Source organism: Neolamprologus brichardi, chromosome 7, assembly GCF_056152115.1.
Source record: "Neolamprologus brichardi isolate AB-2024 chromosome 7, ASM5615211v1, whole genome shotgun sequence".
Lineage (NCBI taxonomy): Eukaryota > Metazoa > Chordata > Actinopteri > Cichliformes > Cichlidae > Neolamprologus > Neolamprologus brichardi.
The window spans coordinates 10,743,212-10,765,837 of NC_142110.1; the positions used below are offsets into that span (position 1 = coordinate 10,743,212).

Here is a 22,626-nt window from a genome sequence, read left to right on the forward strand (position 1 = left end):
AAACACTGAAAACAAATTAATTGAGACCAAATGCCACATCCACATCATGCATTTAAGAGTCTGAGTCATACTATGTGTGTATCTTCGGGCTTGCCTCTTTCCTCTAGTAAATAGCTGTTTTAGCTGTTTCCTACATTTTTGCCACCTATAAATATCAGGCACTCTTCAAATCAACGCCACACCGTTGTCTAAATTGGGGCTTTACTTATCAAAGGGGACTAGATGGGAGGTGAACCTTCAGCGCTATCGGGGTCACTGTGCTTCAGTTGCACCCAATGAACAAACACAGTGACAAGTTGTGTATATTAGTCACTGTCAGAAATGACCCAAAGTGTGAGTTGGAACACTAGTGCTTTTTCCAGATGTGTTGTTCATTGTGGAAGAACTATCAGTTAACCTGTTAACCTGCTCTATATCACACTGACTGCTCCAAAAGACACTGTCGGTAATTTGTGTCAAAAGCTCCTGTTAATCCATCTGTCGATGTCACTGAGTTTACATTGCTCCCTAACTGATTAATAACAGTTAGCAGTCGTTTGGCCCACTATGAGACAAATTCCAGAGATATGCAGTGTAGGCTGACATATTGTGTTGACATTTTACGCGCACACCTACGTACAGAAACATGGCAGGCAGCGTCAAAACCTTGGAAAAATAAAAATGGGGTTAACATTAAAGCAATACTTTGGAATTTTCAGTGTCTTATCCAGCTAGATGAGGAGATTCATGGAGAAATTCCAAAGTTACCACCGACAGCTGGTTTTCTAAGCTTACCACAAAGACTTAAAAATGTGGAAAATGCTACAGTGGCTCTATCCAGTGTGACAAAATCTCACTGAACACATCTTATCTTATTTGCTTTAAGTGTTCAAAAGTACAAGCATAATATAAACACATTTTCAGGGATTTTGTTATGGTATTACACATATCTTTTCAAAAATCAGTCTTCCTAAAAGGCTAGTCTTTTAACTTCAGCTTGCGCCTGTCTGTAACCAAAGAAGAAAACACACAGTTTTAACAGACTAATAAAGTTTTACAGAAATACTCACAAATAAAAAATAAACTCCCTCATGCTATAAATCCATTAATAAGTTTCAGGCTGACGCCACCGTGTCAGTACTGCCAGTAAGTTTTGTGTCAGCGTGGCTGTTTCTCCACCAGCTTTGTTTGTCACTTCATCTGTCCATAATTACTGGACTTACAATTCCACAAGATCCGCTTTTGCCCTTAGAAGAGGACAGGAGATAAACACCGGACTTTTTAAAGTCACTCATTTCTGCACTTTATGTTAACTGACAAACACTTTTACTGGAACAAAACACACTTGTTATGGGTCACATATTTTTGAGCCACCAGTGTACACTCATCAGCATCATCTCACACAACCAGTAAGAACTATAAGGTGGAGGAAAAAATCTCTTCCCTTGACCACTAATTGGATAGTGTGGCAACAGAACAAAACAGAAGTGTTATTTTCACATGTTCACCACATGAAAACTTTAGCTAGTAGTTAAATTTAGACAAGAAAACATCACAAAGTTCACACCTGCATTTGAAGCGTCCGTAATTGACGCCACAATTTGTTTTCCCATCAGATTCTGACACAATCAATAAATTCAAATAATACAAAACCCCCCAGCCCAACAGTTTAATGGACTTCAGGAATGTGAGCTTAATGTGAGTCACATCTAGGGCATGCCCATTGTCTTACTCTGTTCCGTGCATGACTTAACAAGATAAAATATAGACTTTTGTTAAAACACAAAGATTGATTTCTTTTTTCACAGCACAAGATCAAAAATTAGTTTTTTAACTGTGAAGGAAAATTTATCCCTAAGTTTTACTGGTAAATGTATGACTAAAACCTTGATGCAACCATGAGTGAATTTTGCATACAAAGTCTGAAATAAAGTGTTCGGCCATTAATAAAGGAGCAACATTTGATCACTGACAGTCTTGTGTGAACTCCTTTCCAGGCTAAATTAAAAATTTAAGCAAGACAATTAAAGCCACTAAACATAAAAGAGAAAATATTCCACGGAACAATAGGCATAACATTATGCCTGAGGTTGCTATTTGTGTTGACTAAGTGATGGGTTATGCAGGGAGAGGAATAAGCGCTGGAATATTTTTGAGTGCACTTCAGAAAAAAGACTCAGATCTGTTATGTTTCTGATATATTCTCTTCAGGTTCAGTTGCTTTCATATGAAGAGACAGATATTTTTATTCTCCTTTTAAGTTTCTTGCCAGAATGACACAGCGCTGAACCCACCGTCCCACTTATGGATAATGTTTTGCAGGCGTTTGAGCTAAAGCTAACTTATGCACACTTCAATCAGTTACAGATTAGAAGTGTGCAAGGGAGCAGCCAGGCAACAGTCAAACACATAGCAGGGTACCTATACATTTTTCTCTGGATAAATTAACCTCTTGCTCCTTGGCGCACCCTCAAACCATCTCAGGGTCAGCTAAGGTCAAGCTATGGGCCTCATTCCCCCACTGTCTAATCCTATCTCATCATCAGCTTTCATGCTTTTATTTTTATTAACTTTTTTCAGCCTGGTTTCTAGTGTTTCTTAACAGCATTTCCTTTCAAGCCTCTGCAGATTTTTCTTCTTCTTTTTCTTACCCCTTTTTTTTGTTGTTGTTAAAAATACACCACATTTTTACACTCGCAACAGTACAAACTCTGTAATACCCACAAACATTTTTGCCAGTAATGCCATTTTAAAACAATAAAAGCACTGTCTGGAACTACATTACACAGAATTACACAGAGTACAGATACACTGATTTGCTGGAGTTTGTATGTCATGCTTACAAACAGGCTCAGTATAATGTACCGTCCCTAGTGACAGTTATTCTTGTGTGATTGCAGGTTTAGATGATTACTTTATGAGTCAAGTGTGAATGCTAAAGGAAGAAAAAGACATGACTCTCCTTTTATTTACTTTATTTGTAAGCTGTTGTCTGATTTGAGTTTTATGCTTTTGAGCCATCCAAATCATGAAGGTAATCCACTGCTTACAATGTCATTCAAATTTACTAAACCAATAAAACATCTCAAAATATTTGTTTTATGTCATGGCAGCTTAGCTAGCATAGATTGTTGTGTTTGTACACCCGCATGATGCGTGCTTCTTTTATTTATAGATGAATATAAATGAATTAAAATATATTTTGCTTTGAGGTTATATCTGTATATGAACCTAAACACTTATTATGTATAAATAGTAACTTGGTATGTATGTGCTAAAATAAACAGTATATAAACACCGTGATATAAGGTCAATATATGGGAAGATCATGATGCCTGTTTCTCAAGAGTTCCATAGATGTAAGAAGACTCCAAAATGAGCATTCTGTGCAATAACCATAATTACAACATTAGAGCAGGTCTTTTCCACATAGGAAATGAGCTAAAGGTCTTGTCATATCTCCAGTTTAATTTTTTGTGCCAAGCTGTCACTCATAGCAGAAAGGCCCCCAAGATTCCTGCCAACTTTATAGAGCACTACCAGGCACCACTGTTGCTAAGCTGCCACAGCTGTCACAGCTAGAAACTATGTCCTCTATTTTACCCCAGGCAACGGATATGTCCCTACATGCTTACAAAATCCAACACCCTCCCATATCTTCATCGAGAGAAGCAGACTCTACATGGTGACAGAAAAACCTGATCATGTTACAGAGCACTATCCATCGATGATCTAGTAACTCCCCACCCTCAACCCAACCTGCAAACGGAAGATTTATGGAAAATACCATCCCACTCAAATTTTCACTTCCAAGTGTGCTATTCCCAGCAGTAGGGTTACAAAGTCTTTGACTCCACAAATAAGTAACAGAGGGAAAGCAATAGATTATCACCTCACTCAGAGAGCACCTTGTACTGAAGTGACAGAACTGAGGTATGTCAAACTGATGCAGCCTGTCTAATAGGCAGGATACTGTCAGGGGCCATCATTTGGTTGAGTAAATGTGAGACATGCTGTGGTTGAGTGGTTTTGGCTGCACTGATGCTTTGGTAATGCGGCTCTCTCCACAGATCCCAACTATGCAGAATATCTTTGCCTTATATTCAGTTCGGTTTTTGAAAATAAATTGCAGGGAGCCTCTGTGTGGTTAGGCTTATGATTTGCAAATACTGACAAGCATGCATTTATGCTTAAGCTAACTGAATCTTCTGCTTTTGGAAATGTTAATCTTCCAGATAGACCAAGGTGTTGTATTTTGAAGTGATCCAGAACAGACCAGCTGGAAAGCACCTGTGATCCATACAAGTTTTTACATGTCTCCAGCTGCTGGGTGTAGTGAAGCATCAGTCTAGCAGATTGTAATAAGTGCAAAATAAGCACTCTCTGGTGCATTTTAGTTTTCCCACGAGTCCAGATTGGAGAGAATACAGTTGGCAGTAAAAACTGATGTCTGTCTTACAAAGAGTATAATATTTTCTGCAACATGTGCTCTTACCTGTGCATTCAGCTGTATGCCAGGTGACTGCTAATCTGTTTTTTATGGGAAAAATCAGTTTCAGATGATTATAGCTATTATACATGATTATAGCTAGCTTGCTATCTCATTTCTATAATACATATGCATTTCTTCTCTGGAATATTCTTTTGAAGTTCAAAAGCATCGTCAGTGCAGTAAAAATAGCAGCAAGAAAGTTTTTAACTTCTCTCTGTTTTCTTTATTCTTGCTCTGTGACTTTGTCACTTCTATGTCAGTTTTTCCACTGAGTTTAGTAGTCCTTTGTGTGAGTGTCAGGGGTGTTTTCACTCAACCATGGCCTTGGCTGCGAGTCAGAGGGAGTTTCTGTTTTCCACTGGACTGGAATGGTGGAAAGATGTCTCTCATCAGCCACTGGAGGGCAGTCACGTGCTGTATAACCACAATAGCAGAAGCAATTATATCAAGGCTCTTTGGCCATTTTTGAAAGCGCTTCTTGATCCCTTTGCTGAATCTGTGATAACATGACCAAATGGAACAATATAAGTTCAAATGTGATTGAAATACGGAAAGAGCATGTAAGAGCAGGCCATAGTAATACTCCCTTTGAAGTGTCTGCTTGAAACTCCCGTGGCCTCAGCTGAATTGACTGCAGAGGTCAAGGTCATAACAGAGGTGGGACATACACCAACCGACCTTTGACCTCAGGCCAAAGGTGTCACCAGATGCTCAAAAGTGATAAAACAAGTCTGCTGTGTTTCAAAAAGCAGCTTCAGGACCAAAAATGTATGTAAACACCTTTATGACTACAGTAAATGCTTTACAATCATATAGAAGAGAATTTTTTTTCCATTTATAAAAATTGTTTTATAAATGGAAAAAAATTCCATTTATTTTTTATATATACATATTGATGTGCTGTGATAAAATAACCACCAGAGGGCGGTAGTACAACACACTTAATATTTTGCGGCAGGCTACGCTGTCACACCCTCCACGGGTGAGTTTTGGTAACTTTTTTTTTTCTCCTCCTCATTTTTTTCCTTTTTATAATTTTTGTCTGAATTGCATATGTCAAAAGTCCAAGTTCAAACGTTTGCAGCTCACGTCGGCATGCAAATACAACAGCTAGGCTTCAGTTAGTGACTGTAGGGGTCTAATGTTTTATTCACAGCACATCACCCATCAAGGTTTTAATATCAACTTACAGTAACTCTACTGCCTGAGGCACACAAGAGTACACAGCTTCACTTTTTTCAATACACACCATAAGAGGCACTTGGGCTGTCTTTTTAAGCAACATTGATTTTTAATATTTCTTATGTTAATTACTTCAGCTATAAATCATTAATTAGTCAGTTTTGTATGTACCATACAGCAGTTCTTGTCTGCACAGAGAAAAGACAAGTACACCATTAAATGAATCCCAATATTAAGGATACGTTACATGGGGGAATAAAAGTTTTCCTCATTACTATGCAGATGTACCAAAAAGGTATTTTAAGATCTAATCTGATCATCTACACTACACGAGCTCGCTATATACCATGCAAGCAGCAGGGCATAGTATATTAAAACAGATTTAATGAAGCTAGCACTTTATGAAAAGACATTTATTAGATCAGTAGAATACATCACCATCACCATCATCATGCCAAAAAGCAGCAAGAGCAGCACTTCATTTCCTCAGAGCCACTCCATGTGCACTACAGGTCCCCCACATTTTCTCTTTATAATCATGATCTTATCATATATGCACAATCACAACTGGTGTTTAACTTGATTTGTGAGCCTCACATTTCTTGAGGCTGGCCCCAGCTGTTTCTCATCTTCCTCTGTCTTGGCTTCCAAAAGCAGATGAAGCTCACAAACACACAATGTTATCTGGCATACTAATGTGCTGCAGAGTTGAATTGGTTACTGTTGTTCACTGGTCTGTGGCCATTTCAATCCATAGAGATTATGTTTAGTTCTTGTTTTATATCAAGTATACAATTTAGAGTCCTAACAGAAATAGTATGTACAGCTTTCAAATAATAACTACTGTCCACTAGATAAGCAAACAATTGAACTCTACAACATCAGACTGGTTATCAATGCCATATTAAAACAGCAACACTACAATAGCACTGACATGCACTAGCACATACTGTCATATTTCTCAAACATATACCATAGTATTTATATTTACATGGTGTTCACAGCTACATTCCAGGTTTGTGTTTGCGTGGATATTGTTTAACATCATATTCAGAAAAAAGACTGTCACTGCTCTGTGAAGAATATGGATATGAGTCAATAAAAGGGAAAAAATAAAAGTATAGATACTGGCTTATTGCTCAGTACATTTGATATGTAATGCATTTGACACTGAACAAAACTTGTGATACTGTACTTCCAGTCCTACTGCAGACAATACAGTCATTTGATTAGATTGGTCCTGCAAATCAACTTAATCAAACCAAATATTAACCTCCAAGAAGCCTCCTGCACATGAAAAAAAGGAAACACACAATGTACAGAACTGTTTATCAATAAATACACAAGTAAAGGAGACAAAGTGTACACAAGGTATAATTAAATAAATATGGAAGAACTCAGAATGAGATTTGGCATACTGAAACGATAGAGTTGGCAGCCATCCATATACTGTGAACTGACACTTAACTTTAAATGTTGAGGCTAGAAGGAATCTGATAACTACAAAAAAAACAAAAACAAAAACACAACAGAACAAGTCTTTGTTTTGGAAGCTTATCTAGGGGTAGGACACAGACATGTACAAAACCTTGTTTACAACAGCTTTTGACAGATATTTTTTTAAAAATAAATTTCTACACGGGAAAGCAACATGAAGCAACTTGATAACTACAAGCATTCCCTTTCAGATGAGCAGATGTTACAGAATACAGTATTTACACATTTTAGTTACTTAATTCGTTTTTTTTTTTTTTTTTTTAATGAATGATAAATGCTCCTCTGGATTTCTTGCAGTGTTCGGGCATCGTGTCCTTTTGATGAGCTTCATGTTGTTGTTGTTGTTGTTGATGATGAGTCTTTTAATTTTCAAGACTTTATTTGTATAATCTCAGCTACTTTTGTTTCGTATTTCTGCAGCAGAAATTATCGGGTGTTTATCTGCACTGACAGTTAAAAGCATACCATGTAACTGCCACTGTCAGATCCACCTCCACAAGAGTCTTTAAGGTGGATATGTCACTCTGCAGTATTTAGACCACATGAGCCAACTAAGATAACATGCTCCAATGGTCTTGCGTGATACAACATCCTGATTCCTGCAGTCCTCCATACTGGTGAACTGTAAACATGGCTTCCCACGCACAGAACACTCCAGCTGACACTTCAGGGTAGTATCTACTTTTTGAGGTTTAACTTTTCTAGTTTCATTCATTGTGGAAGAAATCTGTGTCTCAGAACAGAGGATAAAAACAGGATGAGTTTACTGAATGAGAACTGAGTGTGGTTAAAAGTCTGTGCTAACAGTCAAGGTTTGTAAGTCACACACTGCGGGGAGCCCTCTCCAGTTCATGGGTCCTGCGGTTGCGACCCTTTTGCCTCTCTTGCAGGTGTTTCCACTTGGCTGCCAGCCCTTGAGCGTGCATGTGGTTGCGAGGAGTCATCGCAGTCTTCTGCTGCTGTTGCTGATGTAGTTGCACTTTCTGCACCAAGTGAGATTTTTGCCTCTTGTGCTTCCTCTCCCGTTTCCAAACTTGCTCACAGAACTCGTCCACACTATTTAGAGTTGGGTGATTGACCAAAGAGAGGAAGTCCCTGTACCACAGCCTTTGATTGGGAGTTTCTCTAGAAGAGGAAAATTCATGGGCAGGGGCACTAGCTGCTTCTTCATCACGATGCAGAAGATCTTCCAGACGCTCCGTGTCAATGACCTCTAAGTTAACTTTTAGAACTGTCTGCATGAAGCCGTGTTCCACTGCCTGGCACAGATAAATGCCTGAATCCTTCTTGTTAAGTGCGCGAATCAGGAGGCCCTGCTCGGTGTGGATAAAGCGCTCCTCTGATTTAATCTAAAGAGTGAAAGAATCAGTGATGAGAGAGGCAGAGTGAAGGACAAAGAGATAAAGGCAGAAAAAATGCATTCAGAATCTGAAATCTATTATCATATTATACTGTCCAAAAAAATCAACTATAGTATTTGATTAAAAAAAAAAAAAAGAGGTAGGCGACAGGTAAGTGATTCAAGGACAACCTGAGATAATAAGAAATATAACAGACACAGGTACTTCTACACCGATGCACTGCATGATTGCAATTATGCAATTAACATTCAACAATGGTCTAGTTTGGCAATATGTATTAAAATGCTGAGCAGGCCCAGTTGATTCTGAATTTGTATCAAGATATCAAGTAGATGTAGATACAATGTAAGTGATTTTGGAAAATAATTAGTTACTACGACACGGAGGGCTGGAGCCTCAGTCAGAAATTGCAGTCGATTTTTTGATAACCATAAAGCATTTCTGTAGGCGCAAAGTATTTGCAAAACGGTCAATACCTGCATCAGTTTTGGGGGTTTTCTTGGTTTGTTTTTTACAGTATAATAGGTTTTGGGGAAAATGCACATGGAGTATAGATTTGAGAAATCATCCGTGATGGAAAGGAATGAGTCCTTTACTATACAGTGACTATATGGTAAGTAGAGTTAACATCAAAACACCAAATACATTTTAAGAGAAGGATGTTCCATCCCTTTAACGTTCCAGTAGCCAAGGAATACCAGCACTGATTTGACAGCATAGGGTAGTTCAGTACTTTACTGAGTACTTAGATACTTAGTCTGGTTGTTTTATTGGGTTTTTTTTTTGTCACCTGTATTATGTGTTACCTAACGCAGTGTCTCTTTCTTTTCTTTATCTACTTTCTATCAAGACAAACTGTATCCGAGTCAAACTGATCCAAATGCAGTCTGAATCTATTTTTCTGAAATGAAACACATTATGTGTGCTGTGATGAAGCCCACCTCTTGTTTGTGGTCATCCGTTGTGGATTGATACTGCCAGTATGTCGTAGCTCTCTGGGACTTTGGACTACACTCCAGGAAAGTGCTGCTGTTCTCCACACCGTACACAGTTTTATCTTGGAGGGTTGACTGTCCATTTAACTCATCTGGGAAAGAAATGAATTTTGTTTAGGTATTGCAGGTTTTGGCTATGTGATGTATTTACAGACAATAAGTTAGAAATGTTAACTGAAGGTTATTCAGTTACTGCCATTCACAAAATGTTCTCCTTTCTCATCATGCTCAGTCACAAACAGCATATAAAGAGGCAGCAACAACAACAATGACATTTACTAGTCAATATCTGGGTTGTACATACAATTAAATATATACGCCACCATTTTTATTAAGGTTTTTTTTGTAGTGTCTGGTTAAACCTTGTCAACTTGGAAGCTTTTGCTAACATTTTCTTCTTTTGTCTATTTCAATTAAAGAAAGAGATGTATAATTAAGATAGTGAGTAAGTATAGTAGACCAGTCCTGCTTTTGGACTAAGTACAATTACAGTGCATTAGACTGAAGGGTTTGGCAACAGAAAGCAGACTTGGAGGATTCTTTAATGTGTTAATTACAAGCTTCACATCAACTGACCTTAATCTTTAAACCACCAGAAAACACATAAAACACGTAGATACGCCACCACACACATTCAACTCTACTATCTTCTCCACCCTTTTTGATCAGGTCAGGAAAGGCCAGTGTCATTTAAATCTGAAATACTTTGATTATAATTTGTTTTAGCACATTCTTTTGGATATTGAAATGTTATTGTCTACATTACAACATAAAATCTTAATTGAATGATATAAAACATATACATATATCAAAAAAATACCATGGTGTTGCAGATCTGAGCACTGTGTGAGTGGGTCTCCATTCCTGATATCTTGCCTCCTTGTTCTCCTGCAAAAACAAACAGACCAAAATTTTTTTATACACACACATATATATATAAACATTTTCCCAGGTCAAAAGGAGCAACGATTGCATGGGTGTGGGTGTGCTAAAGAAAATAGGCGTTCAGTCACTTTGTATGTGTGTGTGTGTGTGTGTATCTGAATGAGATTTGCAGAGATTTGCAGCTGTACTGGTGGCCAACACAAACAAATAAGCATCATTCAGCTTAAAGCTTAGCAGGAAAGCTTTAATTATAGGGTGTGTGACACAGGAATTCAAATTAATAAATCTTTCTAGCCTGTCATCTTTGTCGGTTTCACATGGAAAAGCAATAGAGTTTCATGTTTATTGTCAAGCATTACCATGAGAATATTTCAACCAACAGCAATTTAAGCAACTATGGAGACACCAAAGCAAACCGAAAAATAATTCACCTTTGTTTCCTCATGTTCCAACTCAAAGTTTTTATATTGGTGCTTAAAAAATATTAGAGTCGAATATAACACTTAGTACAGGATGCAGCTAGCATTTAAATCAATAAGCCCCATGAAGCTATGAGTGGGCGGCTGCACAAAAAGCACAACCACACAAGCGCACATCAATCAGTCCACATCTACTACGGCATAACCAAACCACCACCGAACCTACCTCACCCCTGGTTCACCCAGGCAGCCTCCAGACATCACTGACACTGGCTCTCATTTGCAGTCAACACATGAGGCAGTTTATATTTCTAGTTTTCTGCTAGAAACAGGATCCTGTACCTTCAGGGGATTTTGGCAAATACGCAAAGCCTGCACTAAAAGTGCACCCTAGCTCTAGTGCTGAATTGCGGCTACGTCCTCAGTCTATTCATATAATCAAGTTTTACCTCAAAGAAGTATAGACCGTAGATTTAACCAACACAATTTATTAAACAATCATGATTAAAACCCTAACAGGACAACACTTGTGTTTTAAAAAAGCAAGTTGCTCTAATATAATATGCTGTATTTATGTACATGCATGACAATATATAAAATGTTGTATGTGAATTGTGCTGTTGGAGCATCATTTCCATTGGGGCGAAAGTCAAGCAGGCCATTTACCAATCGGAAGGTCGTGAATGGATTCCTTGGCCACTCCAGTCTGCCTATTGAAGCATCCTTGGACCAGATACTGAACCCCGAGTGCCCCTGATGCATACATGTGACTGTGTATGTAAATGTTAAACAAAGCTCTTAATTATGGAAAAGAGTGTGTGTGATTGGGTGGATGAGGCTAGTAAAAAGCACTTTGAGTTCCCAGTTAGAGTACAAAAGTGCTATATAAGTACCAGTCCAGGCCATTGTAGGCAAACCTAAACTTGCTCTGTGTCTTACAGATCTGATTAGCTGCAACGTAAAAGATCTCAAGCAGCTTCAACACACTGGCAACATGTTAAGTATGACTGTGAAATTCACTACCTCTTAGCCATGGGAAAGTATCTGGAGCATTCTGTGCCATCCCATGCACAATAAGGGTCTCTTGCCAAGCAGCATTCAGCACAAGCCTTCCCATAAACCTCACAACGATGCAGAGGCATCTGCGAAACCCCGATGTCTGAACCCAGGTAGAGTTGTTGCTGTAAACAGAAAAACATCAAATATTTGTTATTTTATGTCTTAGGAGCTTTAGTTTAGCTATTAAGTCTGGGTGGGCAGTGTGGGTTCATTAACTACTTTTGGCTCAGATGTTGTTTCTCAATAGAGCAAGAAAAGAAAGATAGATACATTTTACTACAATTATCAATTATCCTGCTCATTTTGTCTCATCCTGCAATTTCAGTTGACAACCCAACTGTTGCGACAAACCCAACAATCAAGATGTTTCTGTGGCAACATGCTGTTGTTTAAATTGCGCAGACAAGCACGTCTTTGTCTGTCTTTTTACCCTGAAGCAAGATGTGTCACCAATAAGAGAACGCTTTCTCAGGACGGTTTTTCAGACACACTTATATAAACAAGAGTCACTTGTTTGTCATGAATGCCTAAAATATGACAGCTGTGTAAAGCTTAATCACAAGCAGTACTTTAGTCTCTACCTGTTTTGTAGATAGTTCCATAGCTGTAATGGCTGCAGGCTCCTGTAAAATATAATAAAACAAAAATAATTAAAAACAAACAACAGATCTTTCTGATTGAATATTCTCCAAAACGAAATAATATGGGTGATAGGAAAATAACCTACTCTGAAAACGGTCATTTCTTCTAATAGGACTTCCTCTAAGTCATGCCAGGAGCCTCTAGGGATGGACACCACTTTCAGAATTGTTCCTGCATCTAGGATATAATGAAAGTACACATTTTAGGTTAATACTGCTTTGTAGTTCCAAGCGATTCCTTACTACAGTATGATAATGTTTAGTTATAAATGATATAAACTTTATACTTTTTATTTGTTTTACCTGTGCCTATGAACATGACATCGTAAAGGCCATCTTCTGCCTCGACTTTGTCCACCACTATCTGGGTGAACTGGTAGTCCACATCTGTTTTGACTATGATTGGTCGATTATTAATGGGGTAGACAGGGTTGAACATGGCTGGATGGCTTCTGGCAAACTGCACAACTTCATCGGGGAGGTCCTTTGTGGTGTCAAATCCACCAAATGTCTTGCTTGGGCACTGTGGGGGCAAATAAAGGTAACAGTGTCTGTTACATTGTTGGTTGTAAAGAAGCAAGAACTCACAAGCTTCAGTACATCCTCTTGTAAAGAGGATATTGTACTCACTGTGCCGGGTCGTGGATAGGGAACACGTCCCTGGAAGGGCACCCACTGATAGCTGGGCCCATCTCTGTGGGCGTACGGACCCAGGAACACTCTTCTGATGTCTGTCATGCTGTACATGCACACAGCTGAACCTTTGAAGATGTTGCTAATAGAAGAAAGAACGAGACAGAAAAACACATGTAATTTTGAAGTTACAAATCGTGTATTAAATGGACATGAACTACTAAAAACCATTTAACTACTTCAAATGAGCCACAGTACCTGGAAGTAGTGAATACTGCATATACAACTGGGCTCTTGGGATCTTTTGTGCTCATGAGAAAAACATCCTCTGAAAGCCAAAAGAAAAGGCAAGACGTAAAAAGATATTGTGCAAATATTTCAAATTAAGGAAATAATATGTGGAGGTTTGGGAGCGATCACTTACGTAATTCATCAAAGTGTGTGTCTATTCCATTATTCCCGGGCACAGAGCAAATAAGTCGAGCTTTCAAGAAGGTTGTCCATTTATTTACCAGACTCCTGTGACCTCCCAGGTCATTCTGTTGGACATGGCAAAGATTTTATTGTCTATGCTTAGTGATACTGTCATTTTCACTTTTTTAACACTGTTTAAAGCATACTAAAGACACAATACTAGCATTCATGTTATTATTATTATTATCATATTCAGTCTCTCTAATTCCTATTTTTTATTCAGTGAATGCACAGTAAACTCTCTGTACAAAATAAACTACCAAAAAAAATCTATAACATATTAAACAAGTCTAATAAGCATCCATGTTTGGGTTTTATATATATGCAATTCTAGATGCTGTACAAAAAGAGGACAGCACATATTGAACTGTTTGTTCCAGTGCACTTCTTAATAATATGCATCTCTGTGCCTTACAGGGTAGTGTTTGTCTTCATGAACATAGCACAAAAACACAGACGCACAAAGCTCTGGCTCATAAAAATGGATTTCACTTTGTGTTGATTTATGACAGTAAATTATAGTGTATCCAAGAAATGCATATGCTGGAGTTAATACCCCATTTTACATAATGGATGGCTTGTCTTGTGTTGAAGATAGCAGATTCTTGACATTCTAGATAATCAGGCAGTCATGAAGGAGGCATGATGTGCAGCTAAACAGGGGTTTGAGGCTGACATCGCTCACTGATCTGCAGTAAGCCTACTGAATTCCTGCTAAATGAATAAGAAATGGATTTAGGCTGTGAAATTTGATACGAGGCCAGTTCTTTAACATAACCATCCCCTGGAGCTAAAGGCCCAATAAGTGCCAGAGCTTGGCATTAGGATAACAGTGCTGCCATTGATGGTGTGTTTGCCTCTCAGGTTCTGGCGACATTTGACATTTCTCTCAGGTTTCTGTCTTCCGGGGCAGTTGTACCACGCAAAACAAAGCCCACTCTTCTCCAGGCTAAAAATAATCACAGATAACAGCTCCTGAAAGCTACCATTATGAAAGCCACTCAGACACCCGTCAAGTGTTTTTTCCAGATACAGGAGCTATTTCACATAATGCTGGTGTGAACGTGTGTGTGCCTTTGTCTCTCTGCTATTGTGTATATTGGGATTTTCCTTTGTAAAGGCCATCCTGCATGTCCTCTGTGTGCGTGCGTACTTTGCAGAGCTGTCCGACGCGAGCATGTGTGGCCTTTCCAGTATGCTCTCCGTCTATCGCATTTTCTCTGAAGAACAGGTAGATTTTGTCATCTTCTGGGTTGTCACTCTCTGAAATAAGATGAATGCCTAAAAACCTAGGATCTGCAAGCGACAAAGACACACACAAAGTCAATGTTAGTTTTTGTGTTTCTTAATCTGGAAAAAAACTGCTCTGTATCTAGTTTTAAACCAAGTGCTAGATACTGTGTGAGAGTTTAAAGATGCTGTGAAATAGCAGACATGTACTCAGGGACTTCCCTCTATAGAGCCTGAAAGGCAATAACAACACTTAATATTAAATTTCACAACTCCACTGGAGACAGGCCAGCTAAATGAATTATGTGCTTCTTGTTCTTTGTCTGGACTGCAATATTTTGAGCCATGAGCAGACAAGCTGCAGCACCTTAGCTGAAGCAGAGTATGATGAATTGGAATAATATTAACTGGTGAAAAACAGTAAGTAAAACCTACATATGAAAACTTGAGGTATGCCATTCCATCAACAGAGATGATAGTTCCAGTTATTATAGGTACTTCTTGTATATTTTTCTATATTTTTCTTATATATTAGAACTCAGGGTAGTTTAATTTGAAGTTGTTTTAAGGTCAAACCCCTTTTTTTATAGTACCAAACTGTGACAAATGTAAATCAGGTGATGATACATTGAGATCCATGTCCACGAGGAGATCAGTGACGAACTCTGATCATATCTATTGGAAGCTGAGCTCAAATCAAACAAAAACACAACTGAGATCAAAGAGTCAGCTTGCAAAATTAAAAACAAGGAAAGTACTGTATAATCAGAAGGGATTTTCCTCATCTCTCTCACCATTTAACCATCGGGAGTCATGCTGCTCTGTTCTGATTGGGTGATGCTTTCCAAGAGTGCGAAAGATGGCAAAGTCCCGCCCCATGAAATCAGCTGATGTTCCTGCATACAGTTCTCCATCTGAGATTAAGAGGAATAAACAGAGTTAGCTTAGTAATGTCAGATGAGAAAACAATCTTTAGGGATTTTTCCCCAATGATGCAGGCATAAAAGTCTGAGGGATTGTACAGGGGCTTAGCAGTATAGATAAACTTGGAGTCCTGAGAGAAAACAGACAGTGACAGATGTGATGAACATCAGGAGTGTGAAATTGACATTAACACCGTAGGCAGGGCTAAGAAGGGAGGAGAGAGAAGGATGAATGAATAGGTCAGAGGAGGAGGGACAGGACAGAGGTGTGAGATAGGAGGAGTACATAATAAAGCTGGTGAGAAAGGAAAGAGAAAAGGGAGCAGAGATTAGGGGTGATGGGCTGGAAAATGGCCATCTGCTAGGTTAAACACTCAGATGTAACGCAATGTGACTGGCAATGATTGGAGTAAGAGAGAAAAGGCATGCTCACAAGTTCCCTTGCCAAAAAAATTAGATTCTATGCAAAAAAAAAAACCTCAATAAAGTGTCACTGACCCCACACCCACTACTTAAATGATGTATAGTCACGGTGAAAAGAAGTTTACAATCGTGCCAATGAGGGGTTCCCAGTGTTTAAATACAAAGCTGGTCCACTTATAATGAATGAGAAGAATGGCTGTGTTCTGTTATTTGCTTTTACTTTGCACCCTATATATCTGCTGCAATGACAGAGCAAACCAGTGGGTGTATCTTAACTTACATGTTTTTATATGACCTCACTCTAACACACACAGACAGGCAGCGCAGGGTATCCGCTCTTAAACTCACCAATTAGCATGGATGCAGTGAGCAGCTTGGGATCATAGGGACTCTTCCCACGGCCATTTTCCACGTGGGGCTCAAGTCTGAAAACACTGTCCTGTACACAGTTGAACAGACAAGCACAGAATCTTCAGTATATCATCAAGTATCAGTTTTTGGAAAAAGTTTTGTCATGAAAAAATACACAGTAGTTTCCGTTTAAGTGAAAGTTTTCTGGGAAAGTCATTTTGCTGTCAGCATTTCACAACTTCCAGAACGGCAAAGCTAGAGAGACCACAGGATAGTATTTATGTTTTTTTTGTTTTTTAGTCCAAACTATTTTGGAAATATTGCGACACGATGCAAAAGTTGTTTTTGACAAATACTTGTGTGATAACGTTAGACACTGTAGATATAATATATAATATAAATGTTAGTCATTATGTAAAATAGGTGCAGTTTAAAATATTGAAGCCTTTTGAAATTTTTACAGAACGAGTATTAAAACAATAAATTTCATTTCTCTCTAACTCTGTGACACCAAAGGACGCCCTACAGAGGAATTTCATATTTTGTTCATGATTTCTACACACGAGATAAATGGATTTCCTGCATCTAATTATCTGTAAATAGCTGTTTAATGAATTGGAAATTCACATCAGTCAGACTCAGTGACATTTGGAGGAGAAAAGAGCACGCATTAGACTGATGCACTGGAAATTCGTCAGACTATGAAACCCTGCGTTTCCACCTCATTTTGCTGAATAAAAACCACTTTTTATGCACTTATATAATCATCTGTTAGAAAGACAATTCTCTAACCCTCATGGCCACTGAGAGCTTTAAATACTTATACTTGATATGTCAGGAAACTCAGCTTTTATATTCTAAGGGATTATGTGTTTGATAGAAATTGAAATTGGAAACTTCAATGGAGGTGTAGAGTGTGCCTGTACCTCTGATTTCTTGCCCACGTCCAGGTAGGAGCACACAGGGTGGAAGGCTCCTGTCCCACACACATAGACATGGGTCTGGTTGAATGGCTGCAGCACCTTCACAAAATTTGAGCATTCTCTCTGATGTAGCAAAGACAGAAAACAGTAAAATTATTATTTTTTAAAGTGTCATTCAGAACAGAGTGTCATTCAGAAAAATCCAGTGCCTGCATAAAAAAAAACTGGAGACAAAAACAGAGCAAAGCTTAAAGTAATCTGCTGTATTTCCCGAGAGAGTGACCCATAAACCCTACCAGTGTGCCGAGTAATAAATCTGGAAATAAAATTAAGAGCAAACTAAACACTGTCATCTGATTCTGGTTTTTTTTTATTACATACTGAACTCAAAAGTAGAAGAAAACAGTGTGTTGTTGTGTTGCACAACTGTATATGAAATATTGCATTGCTCTGCAGCCATATGCCACATTTCCTCGTGTTCTTGCAGCACATGCCTGAGCGAGCCTGACCTCAAATAAAGCTGAATGTGTCACCACATTTTCACAACAGAAAATATATATATATTAAAAAAAAGAATACTGCCACAAATTATGCATGACTAAGTTATCTGGTTATACTAGGTCATGAGCAGGAAGCACCACAGTTTTTTCTATGACCCTGACTGACCTGACATTCGCTGTGATAAACTCGTAACACTTGTGCTTATTAACTTGTACTTGTCTGTCACACATATAATAATAATAATAATGGATTGCATTTATATAGCGCTTTTCGAAACCCTCAAAGCGCTTTACAATTCCACTATTCATTCACTCTCACATTCACACACTGATGGAGGCAAACTACAGTTGTAGCCACAGCTGCCCTGGGGCAGACTGACAGAAGCGAGGCTGCCATATCGCGCCATCGGCCCCTCTGGCCAACACCAGTAGGCAGTAGGGTAAAGTGTCTTGCCCAAGGACACAACGACCGAGACTGTCCAAGCCGGGGCTCGAACCGGCAACCTTCCGGTTACAAGGTGAACTGCCAACTCTTTGAGCCACGATCGCCCACGATCAGACCATATCAGACCTTCCTACTTCTCGTTGACTCTCCGTTTCATCTTGTTTGTTTTGATTGCATTAAATAAGATTAGTGAACAGACTCTTCATCTCCCATTAATTCTTACTCTCCTCCAACTATATAACACAGAGACCACCCCTCAGGATACCCTATATATCCACGACATAATGTTTATAGAATAAAATAACACAAAAGACTTTAGTACACTTCAAATCAGCCACGCAGAAGGGCTGATGATCACTGGTACAGCTGATACACATCCAGCATTTCCATGATTTCACATTCCAGCCTTTTGCTTCCGGGCCCATTTAGAGATAAAATTCATAACATAGTTTACTGGGAGCAGGGGCACAGAGTTTCACCACATCACAAAAGCTATTCTAAAACTGCACTTGGCCAGACATGTAAATGTAAGAGGTACAGAGTTAAAAAAAAAAAAAAAAAGGCCCTGAATGTAAATGCCAGAACAACTTGGATTTGTTTAAGACCAGCTTTAGTCGGGAGCAAAATTTTAGAAAGTATTTTCATCCAGAGAAATCTATAATCTAAAATTATGAAATGTTGTGTTTTATCCACAACTATGCTACTGTAGGGTTCAATATATGGATAATGTGATTTATTGTATTGTTTCTGTGGTGGTGTATGTGCTAGTTTAAAAAAAAACAGTCCCACAGAAATTATATTAGTAATGTAATGGGATTGGGTGACACTAGTTTGTCTTATTTAAATTTGGCAAATTAGTAGTCTTTCAGCTTTAAAGGCCTCCCCTGAGGTTAGTCTGTCAAATATTAAAGCAGAAACAGAGAAAAAACAAAGGCCAATAACACTGGAACACTACTGTCTGTGATCCCTGAATATATGGAAGTAGTTATTAATAACAAAGAAATGTTATACCTAAAAGTACATTTTTATAGGCTAAAACAGATCATATCAGATGCTATACCAGATCTTTTAAGGAGGAGAGAAATTATTATGGTCTCAAATATGGCTCTGAGATTATTATCAGATCTATAGCGAGTCTTTGAGTTGTCCATATAACATATTGTCAACAAACTGCTATAAACAAACTGAAAAAAAGAAAAAAAAAATCTCATATAATCTATGATTAAAATGCCATATAAAAAGAGCCCATATAACCCCAGTGCAACTCCAAGGGTGATTTGCTTTGAGACCTGCAGAACTGCACATTTTTCATCGTATGAGAGAACAAAGACATTTGAAAAAATTAGTGGGAGTAGAGGGGCAAACCGCTGACACCCACTTAAAAGGTGGATGGTTTTAGCTCTTACCGAGAGATCTTTTCCTGCCCACTTGCATTCATCTCTTCTGGTGGAAGAAGCTGGCCAAGGGATCTGCAACATAAACACAGTTCCTGCACATGTTAGAAAAGAATTACCCCCACACAAAATCAATTTTACAGAGTCAGTCGAAAGAGGAACAGCTTGTGTGCATGGATGTGTATATATGAGAGTTGAAGGGGTCACATTGCGATTTGTTATCCACTTTGTTTCGGTTTATTCTATTATTCATCCAGGTGTGCAGAGAGCAGCTTACATGCCTGGCACAGTGTGTGATCGTGTGCAACAGCCCTGCTCTGAAATATTCATGAGGCACTTTTCGGTAGAAACAGAAAAGAGATTCCCAAGACACCTGCGCCCCTGCCTGGCACTCTGGATGGAGATGCACGGATACGAGCGAGGTAATAAGTCGGTCAGAAACAGCAAACACACATGGAGTCTGTCGCAGAATGCATGAAACCAGTCATGCAGTCTATAAATTATAGGCTTCAGCTACCTGTGCAAACTCTTTGCTGATATTGAGAAGATTAAAAGAGAAGATGTGGTCCTTGGCTCCAACTACTAGTCTTCCTTTCTCCTCATCCAACAGGAAGGTGTGGTAAGCCGAGCTGTTGGGTAGGCCTTCAAATGTCACAAGGTTGTTAGACTCCAACATGTCTGCAAAGAAAAAATGGAAAGAAAAGCAGGAATCAGCATAAAATATTCATCGAAATAAAGGGTTTGTGGATTTGTGTTGCATGAAAGTCAAATCCAATTCTCCAGATTAGTATATTTTTCTGAAATGCTATTAAATTTTCAGTATCTTTTTGCTTGACCACTTGTATGTCTTTCCATATCTTAAAATCTTGCTGCTAAATTGTAATGTTCCAGACATATACCTCTATTCCCCACAGCTACACTGAGCCAATTTAATCAAATGATATTGAGTTGTTCATGCTTGTATCACCTAAGACTGCTGTTTCCATTTTTATCAACCCCTTTTTTTTTCACTTTTTTATATGTTTTGATTTTTTACACAAATGTTATTGCTTCCCCTTTTCCTTCACAAATTGCTCTCATAACTAGAGACTATACAGCTTGGCCTAGCTGACAGATAGTTTAGAGCCTCTGCCAAGCCAAATTGAACTCGGCAGGTAAAGCCAAATCTGGGAGCCAATAATCAGACAGTCTGCGCTGAGAAGTGACCTTCACCAAAGCAGCCAAGCAGAACTTTGTACACTCACAGTGGAAAACTGTGGAGCATATAGTAATGTCATATTACTCTGCTAATATTTCATAAACCAAACTGCAAGACTACTCTAAACCACATAAACTATTAGCAGACTTTATTACAGGCTACAGCTCACGTTTTGGAACTTAATGCAATGGTCTGCCAAGTCTAGCAGCGACATTTGGTTTCCCAGCAGAAAGCCAGACTTGACACAAACACTGAGGATCTAATTACTGTAACGACCTCTAAAGGTGGCACTATGACTGTAGTATTGTAACACCTTTTGTGTAATCTGTGTAGATACACACACAAACACATGCACATATTAATTCTTTCTCCTTCTCACATTTTGTTCTCACCAACAAAGTCCAACCACACCATGGCCCCCCTCCCATTGACCACCTACACAAAAGGACAGAGAGTTATGGGAGCAGAGGAGAAATGGTGCCTTCCTCTCTCACTCTCTCTTGCTTTCTCATCCTCAGTGAGGCAAACAACAAAAAACTCTCATGAATGCTTTAGCAGGGAGAATGCCCCTTCTCTTAAGTGTGTCAGAACCCAAGAGAGTGAGAAGACACAAGCTAGAGGGAAACTGGTACGAGAAGAAAAACATCAAAGAATAGAGGGCATTACACTAAATGCTTTTAGGGTGTTTTTCTCACTCATAAATTCTAATTTTATTAAGATTTTTTAGGTTAAAACCTACATGGTCATGAATATCGTGCTATGGAATCTATACATTATTTACCATTCACCTACTCCAAGGCTACATGGGTTCATACAGTATGAAGTGTAAATTTAATGGAAACATTACCATATGTCTGAGATATTTGCCTAAATGCAAATTCAATCAATATTTTGTATCACAGAAGAAGCCAAATGGCTGACATTAAGGGGGTTTGGAGGGGTGGATTTATGGGTATACTCTTGATATGGGGGCAACAATATCTACATCACAAGAAAAATTGATTGGTTTGAAAAACTGACCGACACCCTTCCAGGCCGTACCCCAGTTGGGATAGGCTATCCACCAACATGTGCTGGATTATTAGAAGAAAATGAATGGACGAATGGTTTGAAGAATTTAAAATAGTGTTAAAAGGTGCTGAAAGACACCTGTGAAAAAGAAATGCTACAAACAGACAATCAAGTTGCCTGTTACATGAAGACTTACTGTACTTGTCCTTATGTGATTTTGGTTAATGTATCATGGCATCACACACACACACACATGGATGCGCACATGGACACACATGCAAATAACAGTACTCATTGGATGGTAATACAAATAGACTGACACCCTGTCATTATCACTGTCTCTGTAATTTAGTTTGTTTCCTGTTCCTTGATGCAAACTGTGAGAAATTTGGAAAAATCATAAATAATAATAAACTAATCTTTCACTCCACTCCCCACTCCACAGTCTTATTAAAACACATCTAACCTTGATCTAACAGTCACATGAGTTTCCATTAAATTATAGAGAACAGATATTTTCTGGTGCATAACCGACTGAATCTAAACCCAAATGACACAAAGCTTTAATACAAACCACTGTGTTCAACTTACAGTCATAATTATTTGTTAAA

General features: G+C 38.6%; 1 protein-coding gene across 5 annotated transcripts in view; it reads right to left on the reverse strand.

The window, feature by feature from the left end:
* Positions 1-5,607: 5,607 nt before the first annotated feature.
* sema3ab (sema domain, immunoglobulin domain (Ig), short basic domain, secreted, (semaphorin) 3Ab) overlaps positions 5,608-22,626 on the reverse strand; it is a 61,005-nt gene continuing 43,986 nt past the window's right edge. For all 5 annotated transcript variants that reach the window (XM_087843080.1, XM_006789430.3, XM_087843077.1 and 2 more), the window contains 16 exons: positions 20,324-20,484; positions 19,819-19,881; positions 17,471-17,590; positions 16,542-16,632; positions 15,642-15,761; positions 14,771-14,913; positions 13,568-13,682; positions 13,402-13,471; positions 13,141-13,285; positions 12,814-13,033; positions 12,597-12,688; positions 12,451-12,492; positions 11,834-11,991; positions 10,327-10,394; positions 9,453-9,598; positions 5,608-8,499 (listed from right to left, as the gene is read on the reverse strand). In XM_087843080.1, coding sequence (XP_087699206.1) covers positions 7,972-8,499; positions 9,453-9,598; positions 10,327-10,394; positions 11,834-11,991; positions 12,451-12,492; positions 12,597-12,688; positions 12,814-13,033; positions 13,141-13,285; positions 13,402-13,471; positions 13,568-13,682; positions 14,771-14,913; positions 15,642-15,761; positions 16,542-16,632; positions 17,471-17,590; positions 19,819-19,881; positions 20,324-20,484 — 2,282 coding nt within the window. In that variant the 3' untranslated portion in view covers positions 5,608-7,971. The remainder of the gene's footprint in view (positions 8,500-9,452; positions 9,599-10,326; positions 10,395-11,833; positions 11,992-12,450; positions 12,493-12,596; positions 12,689-12,813; positions 13,034-13,140; positions 13,286-13,401; positions 13,472-13,567; positions 13,683-14,770; positions 14,914-15,641; positions 15,762-16,541; positions 16,633-17,470; positions 17,591-19,818; positions 19,882-20,323; positions 20,485-22,626) is intronic.